This window comes from Corvus hawaiiensis, chromosome 18, assembly GCF_020740725.1.
Source record: "Corvus hawaiiensis isolate bCorHaw1 chromosome 18, bCorHaw1.pri.cur, whole genome shotgun sequence".
NCBI lineage: Eukaryota > Metazoa > Chordata > Aves > Passeriformes > Corvidae > Corvus > Corvus hawaiiensis.
Window position 1 is genome coordinate 5,868,703 of NC_063230.1, and position 12,731 is coordinate 5,881,433.

A 12,731-nucleotide genomic window follows, 5' to 3' on the forward strand; every position below is an offset into this window, starting at 1 on the left:
GAGTGTTTACTAGAAAAGGAGTATTTCTGAAGGTGCGGAATTGGGAGGATCCCAAACCCTTGTGAGTGGTCATGAAAATGTTGAAATGGCCATTATCAGAAATTATACTTAAGTGATACTTTTGCAACCTAAATTCTAACAAAGCTGCCATAGTTAGCAACTAACAGTATGACAGAGTTTTTAAAAATAACACTTTCCTTGATCCTTATCAGTGCTTTACCCCCCCAGCATTGTGTTTGCTAACAATGGCAGTGCAGCTCCTGGGCTTTCATACTTTGACTTTGGCACTGATTTGAAATGTGGAAGTTTCTTACCAAGCGCTGATGTAAGAATGAGATTGTGGAAAATAACTGCAAAAATTCTTGCATAATTCAGCCTTAATCTAAATGGTTGCTGTCTGTCCTTCCTTTTTTCTGATGTACTTCATTACTGATACCATAAACAGACAAATTGAATGGAATTAAGTCTAAGTGCAAATTGTATCCATCTTAATAAGTTAGTATCTATTTACATACCTACATGCACAGTGTATGTGATGTGTATGTTTGAGGATTTTTTTTTTTAATCCATATTACATGAGTAGAGGGTGAAGAAGGGTGTGAAAATCCTGTATGTAAATAGGAGTGGAATGCAAGTAGAAGTTATTCATCCTCTGAAGGTGTTCAGCTAAAAAAACTCACAACTTCTTTTTTGAGTTCTGGAGATTCCTGCATCCAAAGCTTTCAAATAGAGCTTTACAGTAAACAGAAATTACTAGAAACTACATCACTCTGTTTTGCTTTGTACACATGCTGAAGAGAGTAGGTGGGATTTAAGTATTTATTGATGCTTAACCTGATGGGAATTTTGAACTGTAATTAATATCTGGGTCTTGATTCTGTGGCTCACAGTTCCTGGGGTAGGTTGAGTTGATTTGCAAGGCTGACGCAGGGTTGTGTGAACACTAAAGTCTGACTATTGTACCAGCTGTGCTCAGTGGGGGACAGCTTGAGCATGCACAGCATCAGACATTTCAATCTTAAGTCAACAAAAGAACTATCTACAGATATGCTATTCATTACATTTTGTAAGTAATACCAAGATATATGGAGGAAAACAGAGCTTTCTTCATCAGTGCTTTAAATTGTGGAAACTTGACAGATTTACCATTCCCAGGAATGTGTGAAAACACTGCTGCATTGCTCTCAAGGTTTTCATTTCTGATTTTGACCAATCTGTTTTCTGTGACAGGACATCAATGAAATGGTGCGAACTGAGCGTCCAGACTGGCAGAATGTCATGCTGTATGTTACAGCAATTTACAAATACTTTGAAACCTGAACCCTAATCATTCGGCAGATCCATGGGATACAACCAACATGAGCTAGCAGATGGAAATCTTACTGAAATGCTAATCCCCATTTCACTGAAAACCGGCAACATTTGAGTCCCCTCAAACTTCAGTGACTCTATCATGGATTGCCTCAGATTGCTTCAGCTACTAAGCATGGAAACAACTGTTTAAAAGCAAGAACTTGTTGCCACAGTGCTTGGAATAACCCAGGTTATTAAGCTATTCAGATTAATTATGTAGCCTAAAGAGCCTGGACTACTTATGTGCTGCCTTTCCAGTCAGACTTCCTGAAACTTTCTTTCCTGGGAGAGTGAGATGAATGCTTCCTCTAGCATATAGGAGACTAAATGTACAGATAAAGCTTTGAGAAAGAAAAGGATAACATGGCATCATATTACTGGACTTTCTGTAGTATCCTGATTCCACAGACTCTGAATGTTCTACCCACAGCATATGGCAGCCCAATACAGTAGAGTTCTTAATGGTAACTTAGTTACTGCCTATTTTTCATCCTTTAAAATGTGCACAGTATTCTAGGAAAACAAGCTTTGATTCCATAATGATAAACTGAGGGGAAAAGTGCTCTCGATACCTCGAAAAATCTGGCACAGAAGAAGTCTTCATTCTAAAGCTTCATTATAAGCCTACCTCTGTCACAGTGATGTGGCTTTCATCTTTATCTTATGGATTGTTAAAGACTAGCACATGCAGGTCCTGGCTTTCAGGGTATACTATACTTCAAGGAATCTGTGCAAACTCCCTGTGCTTCCATTGTAACAGAAATGAATCAATAATCACCCCTTGTCTGGCTTGTTCTTTCCTCTCTTCCTCCTTTGCCTGTGCAGCACACACAGCTACCCCGGGCTTTCCTCTACAGCAATATGAGCACATGTCGTGGATGTCTGTGGTAGAAGTTTGGAACTGGGATAGCATTTCCTCTGCAGAGAAGATATTCTCAATAAGTTGTAATAATGAAATAGTTTGTCTCAAAATCCAGCTTTGCCATGTTTTCTGTGTGTTTTTCATTGGTCTTGCACATCCTCATCTGAGTGACAGAAGGTGAGATGTTCTCTGGGAAGGACTATGGAGGAACTGATGTAATGTGTGTACACCCAGTAGTCTCAAATATTGCGTGGAAATGACTCACTGTCACAAGGAAGGAATTGAGAAACTTTAGTCTGCTCAACTTCTTTTTTTTTTTTCTGAAAATGTACCTGAATTCATTTAGCAGCTCTTGGGCAAGAGAGTTTAAGTGCCTTAGCGATCATTGAGTTGATACGTCTTGGCACTTCAGGGCCTGGTGTGGAATGTTAATGGCTCCCGGTGATTTCATGGCTCCATTTGTCACGAGCTGTTTGTTGTAATCTTGCTTGTCAAATTGAGGGGAGACTTCACTCTGTCATTGCTTCTGCCTCTTGCTTTTCTGAACACTTTCCAGCACTTCAGCCACGGAACATCTCATTAATATTAAGCAGAAGCCAACTTGAGCAGTGAGTTCTGTAACAGCTGCTATTTATAAGCACAGGCTCTTTCAGCAGTAACCCCACTGTAAAGAAAATAAATCTGTTCTATGGTGCTCTTACGACTGTTAAGGACAGTTTGAATGTCATAGATGTTAACCCAGTGAATGCAACTGTGCTTGGCATCTGTGAAACTTCTTCGTGGTATAAAAGCACAGATTTAACTCAAAAGTATTGCCAAATCCAAAACCCCATCATCTGAAGAACATGGCCCATGTGAAGAGTAATAATTCAGCATGTCTCCAGCATTGTATAAGAATACACATTTATACTGATATGTGCCTGTGAGAACTATGGAACTTTGCAGAATAACTACTTAACCTGTGCTGAGGGCCTTTGGAGAAGTTTTCAGAGCAGCAGTGTCTCAAACATTCTTACAGCTCTTTAGAACTAGAAGTAGATACTGTCAGATTATTAATTGGTGCATTTGAAGAGCCAACATAATCTGAAGACGGTTGTTGCAAGAGAGGTTTCAAGTGAAAAATCTTCATTAATAGATTTTAATATAAGTCTGAAATGCATTTTCCTCTCCTCTATATTTCTTCAAATTTTTTTTTTTTTTACTTCATTTCTTAGTTTCCAATAAGAATAGTCTTACTGGAAATATGCATTACTGCTGTCTTGCATTCTATCTCCTACTATTAAATTCCAGATTTTGCCAGTCAGTGTTTAAAAAACCCTTCTCTTTATCCTCTGAACAGATATCCTTATTTATGATTGTCTTATTCATTGCCTTAGATTTAAAAAAAAATATTTTTCTAATGAAAAGGATAGCATTTCTTGATCTAAAGTCACTCATGACCTGTTTTGGTGAGGTAATTCGAGCTTTGAGCTGATTTTTTTTCTGTCCAATGGTCATCTTCGTTTACCTGGAATGTTGTCCGAGTCCTTAACTGCAGTAACACTGAGAGTGTAACCATTTGTCAAAAGAGAAATCACGTTTGCCAGATCCTTTCTGTAAAAAACATGAGCTGCTGGTCTTCAGAAAGGAAGAGAGAAAAAAGCTAGCAGTAATTATAAAAGGAATCTTGTTACAAATTTCAGAGCTCTGTAAACTTTTTCTTGGTGTGATCTGTCTGATAAAACTCTGTGAATCCAGCCCAGGAACACTGGGCTTTGTGAAGAGTTTTTTTGTGTGCTGATGTATCTGAGCCTTTACAAATGAGGAATGAAGCAATGGAAGATCTAAAGCAAACATAATGCCCTGCTGCACTCTACAATCTGTTTTTTTCTGAAGGTTCAAACCACATTCAGTTGTTCAAGAGGAAAAATAGCTGTAGCCCTTCTGGATGTGGAATAAATATACTGTTGTGTTTGGTTTCTGTTCATAGTTAATCCTGAAACAGCCTGGGTTTTTGTTCATGTGAAGTGCAAGTTTATGCTGATTTACTTTCCTTTTAATCCAGAAAATATTTCTGAATGTACTGAAAATATTTTGTTATCCATTTATATTTTACTGTGTGCCTTGCAAGTGCCTGTGCTGTAGAATATCAGGGTTACTCATGGCCAGCTGTAGGGTGGGCAACCAAGTGCAGCTGTGGGACATCCTGATGCAGGTACAGCTGTGTCAGCCTCTGGATCCTGTGGATGGAAACACTTCTATGGGTGTTACACTTGATTTGGTTTCCAGTTGGTTTTGTTTAATCCAGTTTGGTTTGGCTGTCTATTTAAATAGAAACACCAATTTAGGATCTCCAGTGTCTGGCCCTCACAAAAAATGTCTTATTCCTGTGCCTCTGAAAAACTGAGTGAAATTTTCACTTTTAAATTTGTGTTTGTGGGTAGTTTATCCAGAATATAGTATATAATTATCACAGATTCTGATTTAAAGGTAGATTTTTTTTCTCTTTTGCATAAAATATATTCTTCAAGTTACACGTAATGTTTCTGATATTTTTTTGTCTCCAATTTTATGAAATATTTCCACTGTTTGTGTTTTTCTGTAAAGTCCATCATCATGTCTTAGGAGGCCCTTAATTTGCCAGAGCTAAATGAACTCTGCTTTAATTTATTGGTGTAAACTCCTGTTAATATCCCTGGCAGCAGTGATGCTGTGGTTTTACGTGCATGGGGAGAAATAAATTAAACCCCTCCTGTAATAGTGCAGTACAGTGGTTTAAGCTGCTGAGGATCTGCCTTGTGAATCGTGTAGCTGTGACACTGGAGTCTCCCTTCTATTACTAATCTCAGTGTTTTTTCAGTTTCAACACTTTAGGCATTTGGATTCTTTTGCACCACCAAAAAATTACTTTCACTCAATTCTATTTCTGTACAGATTTGGCCCAGGGCACAATTTTTATGCCAGTGTAGTTTTAACCAAGATTATTTGGGAAGCTGGAGATTTGGAGAACTTGTGGTTGTTTTTCTTACTGCCTGTGCCTGCTTTGGGGACACTGCCTGGTGTTCAGATGGTGTGTGACAGTTCCTTCCAAAGCTGCCCCGGGCTGGCTGAAGTGATGTAGTTACACCTTTAAACTGTGCTCCTGTGACTCCTGTGGTGACTTGACTTCTTGTTTGCCTCTTGCAACTAACGCAGCCCCAAGTAGGAGCTACTAAGGGGCAAAATTCTTCTGGGAAGGAATGCAGTTGTACACTTTCATGCTACTTTTTGCCTATTGTGAGTTATGCTGAGGTGGCCTAGAAGGAGGACCTTAAAATAGTCATGTCCATATATGGACTGAGTTAACTGTATAGCTTGTTTGTGGTCCTTCCCTTGATTTGGTAAATATTTATTTCTGTTGTATTTTTATGTTCTACCAAGCTCTATTTCTGCAATTCCTTTCTTTAAGCTACCATTATTGTATCCCTTTCTTTAAGCTAACATTAAGCAGTTTGAGAAATTACTTGGTGAGAAGTGCTATTAAAGTGTCTTCATCATTCATGAGTGCTGGACATGCCATTGTGCTTTCCCAAGTTAGTGTGTGTTGACTGGCAAAACACAGACTTCTCTTAATACATTTAATTGTCCCTATTTAGAAAGGTATCCTAAATAGTGTTTCTGCTTTCACAGGAGAGTGGCTGGATGGGTTTTAAATTACTGTGTGGCTTGCTGTGTCCCTCCTTCATCTAAGTTCCTTCTGTTGTATTCCCTGATTTCAGAATCAGTGTTGTAGTACGCTCTATAATTATCAAACCCGTGTTAAGCATCTGGAATATGTAGCAAGTATGCTGTGGATAATTAATGCCTAAATAACTTAAAAGGTTGAGGTTTGTACAGTTCTGATTTCTGTCAATTGATACAAGTGTCTTTTTTTCTTACGTTTTTGCTACACTTTCCAGTTGTTTGAATGCAACACCCTTGAACTCGGTTTGAGAAAGCCACTGTCCTAATCTCCTTGAGCTAATTCATTCTGTGATATTAGAATTATTTCCTAACAATGAAACTGTAGTAAAACCTATGAATACCAGATGACTTCCTTCCAACTGACATTAGCTTTTGCTTGGAATATTCCTTACCACTGGGAATAGGCCAGTGTCTGCCTCAGAGTTGCACATAAAGTTCCCATCGGTCCCAGCAGGACTTGAGGATGCAGAGCAGGAGGGTAAACTTCTGGCAGAATATTGCAGCAGCCTGATGTAATTAAGCTGGTTTCATTTTAATCCCCTATTTTCAGGGGTTTTCAGTTTAGGCAAAATCATTTACTAAAAGCTGAAATGTGGCCTGTTAGTTCTCCACTGGGAAGTATGCTTCTGTTTAATAATATTTTTATGAGATTGTATTTATGGAAATGGAAAGAAAAATGTCATAAAGCTAGTTTTGTTGCACTTTTCTAAGGCTTTTGTATTTTGCATAGTTCTAGAATATAAGGAAGCTGCTTGGGAATATAAGGAATCTGCTTGGGGAGGCCAAGGCTTAAAATTTGCTCTGCCCCAGCATAGCAATGTATTATGTGCATTTTCACCCTAGTGATACATGTATTATTTTAATTGCATGTAACTGGTGTATTTATATGGTAGTGAGGGAGCCCAGCAGACATTTCCTGCTGCAGAGGAGCCATTGGCAGTCCCAGTTCCACAGAATTGGCCTGTTTTGACTGTAGACTGCACTTGCAATAGTGGAATAGTCCATTTTTGATTTTGAACTCTTTCAACAAGTGGAGAGAAGACACTTTCAACAAATGGGGAGAAGGGGGCTCTTTTTTTTTGTTTGGTTTTGGGGGTTTTTTTTGTTGTTTCTTTTTGTTGGTGGTTTGGTTTGGTTTTTTGTTGTTCCATTGTTGAAATTTCTCTGGAGGCTTTTAATGGTTTCCAATTATTGCATATGTTCAGTTAGGATGGTTACTTGGGAATCAGTTCAGCTAGGCACAAATACATGTAACATACTCAAGTAATTAATCCTTGTAACTTATAGCATTTCAGTTTGATAGACACTTTTGGTTTTATGTGTATTGTAAAGTTAATTTTTCTGTCTATGAGTAGCACTTTTATGTGTATCTGAAGGGTTTTTTGAACAGAAATGTGTTTTTTCTGTATATTATCTAATGGGAAGAAAGTATAACACTACTAAACAAGGCACAGACTAGTTTGCCTCCAGACTGTAAGTTCATTTTAGGTCAGGAATGATCAAGAGTTGTTCAGTGTATCTGAAATCAATCAGTGATCCAAATTAATACTGGAGAACTCTCCCGATCAAACCCAGAAGGGCATTAATTGGTACCCTCCACCTCTAGGATGAGGGTGCTTCCAGTTCAGGTGTGAGGCAGATCTGACAGAACAGTGTGATGAATTTTGGGCTTAGTGAAAGAACGGAATTTTATTGATGCCTCAGTCTGACTTTACAGCACTATACTGGATAAGGAGTAACCTTGTTTGAGATGACACTGCAGCCAGTAATGATATCTCCTAAATAGCTAATTTAAAGCTTACTTTCCATGGCCTTTAAAGATGATATAAAAACCAGTGATTCTAAAAGCTCTTCTCATCCATCCAGCTTTTCTGATTTGTATTGGTTTTACTCTCCCTTGAAACAGCTGTTGTATGTCAGTGTATGTGTTTAGTAATTCTTCTTCTAGACAAGTACAAGTACTTTGCTTTTTTCCCAGAACCCTTTTGAATAGTTTACACACGTCTTACATAGAGAGAGGCTTTGCATAAATGTATAGATGTACCTATATGCACATGCATAAATGTGTGTGTACAGATCTGTACTCCTGCAGGTTCTGAGTAACACGAACATGTCTCAAGAAGTGCTTGTGTCTTGAATACTTAGGCTGGTGTATTAGTGTATAAATTTAAATGGCAAGGAGGAAAAAAACATTTTGTTTGCTTCTGGCTAGAGCTGAGAAATAAAGGTTTGAGGAAAATTTTGATGAGTGTTCCAATTGTATTTCACCCTGTTTCTGGTTTGAAAGGCACAAGTTGGTAATCATTGGACCTTGAAAAGTCAGCAAGCCTATGTTAAGCTAAACCTTTTGAAGGACCCAATATGCTTTCAGTTTGCAAGGACCACTGAAGATCTGGGCATTTTACTTTCTCCATAATGTATTCTGTATGAGTATTTAGTATGTATGCCTTCAATTTGCCAATGTTGCCATGTTTTCTTCTTAATTATTCATGAAATAAAGGTTGCAAATAGCAGAACGTGTGTTTGTTTTCTTGGGTGAAGCTGCTACAAGAAGGGGCTGTTTTAACTCTGGTTTTGGCACTGTGTTTGTTCAGAAGGGTTGCAGGAAGCAACTGTGGAGGTTCATCCGCTAGTGTGTGTGTGAAGGGCTTGTGTGCGCATAACCTCAGGATTTTTTTTGGAAGTCATATCTCTCTTGGGATACCAGCAGCCTTTACAGGATCTACCCCCAAAGGGTTTTAGGTGATAAGACAGTGAATACCCCAGATAAGAGGGACATGTTTAAGGCATCTGCTGAGCCTGTATTGTTCTAGAGAAGGAAATTGCAGAGAATATGTTCAGTTTAGGCAACTTCTGTAATACATTGCAGGATTACATTGCAGGATTACATTGCAGGATTAGAATTATTTAAATATTACTTAGCCCAACCCAAATAAGGCAATTGTGTGCTCATTCCCTCTCTGTCTCTAAAGGAGTTGGGCTGGAGAGAGGCTGGGGACTTAATCTCTAAAACAGTTCACACTATTTAAAGCAGATGCCTAAACATAAATTTTCCAGGTGAAAATAAAGCTTAGAACACCTTAAGTCTGGTTTGGTCTCAAATCATCCTGGATGGTAACTGTTTTCAAATACTCGTTTGGAGCTTTAATTTCAAGTGTTCTGGAATAAATTGGACCCAGAGGTTTGGACTGAGCTCCTAATTATTGTAAATATTGTTCTGGAATGCACTGGCTAGTAAAGGTATTTTAATTCTGCCTTTTTTTTTTTTTTTGAGATTTTTGTGTGGTGTTTTCTGACTGTTCAGCAATCCAGGAAAGTCTTTGTCTCAGTAATGCTATTCTGCAAGAAAATGTGTTGTTTCTCCTTTCTTGAGGTGAAATATTCTCCCTGAGAACTCCGTGCTGTCCTTCCTGCAGTGTCTGGTTGTGCTGGAGGTGTGTGGTTTAAGAACATGCCTGATTTAAGAAAACTCTTTTTAGTTCTTAAAATGGATTTATATCCTGTTTTTAAGCATGGATCTTCAGTTTTCATACTTCTTTTGCAAATACATGTTTCAGAAGTGTAGTGTAGTAGACTGATATCAGAAAATAGATACTTTTCTTTTCTGTAGCAAGTGCATGGCAGCACCATGGGAGGGACTTGTCCACCTACATGGGCATCTGGACTGCAGGACATGGGCCAGGCCTGAGGGATGCTAAAACTGCAGTGTCTGCACAGTCTGTAGAGCTGCAACTTTTCTTTCCCATATCCACTGAAATAACATTCCCTCACCAAAGTATTTTCATGGATTGCCTTCCAAGCTGTCACTAGAAAATTTTGTTAAAAATGTGAAACCAGCTCCATAAGTGTGTCTAAGTTGAATATAATAAAATTGGTTCATTCATTTCTAAGATCTTACTGTAATGAAAAGCTGCAGCTATATGGAATAGTAAAATAAATACCTCAGAAGCAACAGCAATATAATATTCCACTGTATTAAATCACAAAAGCTAATATCGGAGTCATGGTTTTTCTGCAGTTGAATTCTGTGGAGGAACTAGGTTAGCAATACAGAACTTCTGCTAAATTGTCATTCAATTGTTTCACAATTGCTTTGATCAACAGAAAAAATAATGTATGTTGCAGAGAGCTGGGTGTAGTTCCACAAAGGGCAGAGATCAGAGGGGCTCATGAAGATGTGTGCTATTACCACACAAAATTATTTGAGAGGAGACCCTTATCATTGAAAGCTAACTCCTTTCTTAACTTTCTTATTAAGTAGGAAGCTATTTGCAGCCAGCAGCTACTGATGGAACTTAAAAAACAGACAAAAAGGGAGCTGAATTCTGTGCCCCTCTCAGCTCCCTCACTCAGTGCTTTGTCTGTGTTGTTTTTCAGTACTATCTTTCCTTGAGCCCAGCATTTCATGTTGAGATGTTCTCATATCTTAAGCTGGTTTTTGTTTTCATCCTCAATACTAAAGGTTGAGTGAATTCTTCTTTGAATTTGCTTGAAAAGTTGTGATGGCATTGAGGAAGCTCCGGTGCCTTCTCTACGAATTACTGCTTGGTGCTGCAGCCCAGTACCTTGAATGGGGAAGTTGGCTAATTAGTGTCTCTGTTCCTGGCAGCTGAAGATTAGAAGAGCATTTATGTCTAATTAATTATTTTTATTAGTTTCATTTCTATTAGAAGAGTTTATTTGAAACTTCTCCCATGCAAGTCTTTGTTCAGAAAAAACTGTCTATGAATTTTTAAAGAAGCAGATGAGGGACGGGTGCCACCAATTCTAATCCAGGTTAAGGTTTGCATTAGTCTTTGACTGCTATTGCCCTCTGTGTCACCATCGTTTAACCCTTTTTGTAGAACTGAATTTCTGTATATGAAATGTCCTATTTGAAAAATATGATGTCAACTTTTCTTAAATGGTCTTTGTTCTTCAGGATTTTCAGTTCTTTGGAACCTTCTTAATCTCATTATGAAAATAGGGTTGGACACAGTAGTGTCTTATCACAGTATTTTTGCTCTTAGATATTTGCATTGATTCTATAGTGCAGGGCACTATTTGTGCTTCTCTCCAGTGCTGTGCATAGCTCAATCCCTCGTTTATGTCCTTTTCTTAAACCATTTTAGGCTCCTTCCTCACGCCAGAAGCCTAAAAGTTAAGCTCTTAAAAATGAAAGAAACTTGAGAAGGAGACATAACAGTCTGGAGACAACTTCACTAAGCTGTTGACAATATCATATTTTTCAAAAATAAATATCCCACAGAGCACCAAAATGCCACTGTGTTGAGTTAAGGCTGTGTCTCCATGCGGCCACACTCAGTCCATGGGCTGCACCAGGGCACATGGTCATAGGGCTGTCTGCAAAATCTCAGCTTCGCATTGTCAGCTTTGCAGTTCAGGAGCTGCAAAAAAATCCCCCCTTGAAACGGCTGCTCTAAGAAATTAATACAGCTGGCCTTTGGTCTGGGCACAGAAGAAATGTAAAGGGAATGTTTGCTGCCATTCTCCTCTTGGCCAGAGGTACAGCTGGCATTGGAATGGGGTGCTAAAACATGAGCTCAACTTTATAAACCTCTGAAGTTGTGTCATTTTGCACCAACATTTCCAGCACACACTATTCCCTAGCAGGGAGTGGTGGAGAGCAGGGTCAGCAGTTACTTTTTGTCTCCAATTTGTGTTGTGACAAAACTGGGTTAAACACAATGTGTATTTTGTCAAGTTAAATAAGGGTTGCCCTCTCGTTGCTCCTCAGAATAAAATGAGAATAGTTCAAGTGAAGAAGAATCAAGTGACTTCTGCTGGGCCTTTCAACTCCAACAGTTCATTTATTGTGTAAAGGTAAGTTATATTTTAGCTGTTGCTCTGCAGCTCCCACATGATGATTCATGCTGCCAGTTTTTCTTCTATTAATAGTTTACAGAGAGTGCTTAAATTTAGATTGAATTCCATCTCATAGTCTGTCATGCTGAATAGCATTGAGAGAAATAAAGCCACAGTCTGTTTGGGCAGTGCCTTTTACGGAGAGTAGTCAACTCCTGATAAGAAATTACTGAAAATCCTTCCTTCGTTCCTGACCCAGACTGGATTCAGACTGTGTTGGGGATATTGTTTGCATTTCCATGTGAGGGCAAATCTTACCTTGACTTCAGCTTCTTTTCCTTAAGCCTTTGGTAAAGGCTGAACTCCTCCTATGCTGGAATTGAACAGTTTGTGCAAAGGCTTCAGTCTTTGTCACAGGAGTGTCCTTCATTATGATTTTAGCCATGGGTATTTTCAGAAAAATTTTGCATGTGTAACTTTGTTAAAGGAGACGCTCTTCAGAAAAACCTAGATTTTCCCAATGTTGATTTTAATGCTATCAAATATTTAATGTTGAACAATGTGAGTGAAGTAATTGCATATATACAAACACACAGATTTTTATTTATGTATCTATATCTGTATCTATATCTGTCTTTAATTTTGAAGGATTTGCTGTTGTATTCAAAGGACCTCAAGTAACTGTGCCCTCATCCTTTCACCTGAAAACCACAGGTGTCTTTCATTGCTTTTGAGGAGATTCAGGGACTATTTGTGGGAATGGGATATGTTCAAGTCAGAACACACCATTTTAAATGTCCTGTTTAACAACATTGAACACGTGTGCTAATGCAATACTCAGTTTGATGTTTCTTGGCAAAATATGCATCCCTGAAATGTAATTTTGCACATATTAAATAATTTATTCTTGTTAGAAGGAAAGGTTTCGTGACAGAGAAGAGCCTCAAAACTGATAAAGCATTCATCTCTTTGTAAAGACAGAAATAATTTTTCTATTTAAAATAAGATT

The 12,731-nt window shown here is 38.4% G+C and overlaps 1 protein-coding gene across 2 annotated transcripts in view; it reads left to right on the forward strand.

The window, feature by feature from the left end:
* The window catches only part of SPECC1L (sperm antigen with calponin homology and coiled-coil domains 1 like), a 63,539-nt gene extending 55,111 nt beyond the window's left edge, over positions 1–8,428 (forward strand). For both annotated transcript variants that reach the window (XM_048322755.1, XM_048322754.1), the window contains exon 16: positions 1,231–8,428. In XM_048322755.1, the coding sequence (XP_048178712.1) occupies positions 1,231–1,320 (90 nt within the window). In that variant the 3' untranslated portion in view covers positions 1,321–8,428. The remainder of the gene's footprint in view (positions 1–1,230) is intronic.
* Positions 8,429–12,731: the final 4,303 nt, after the last annotated feature.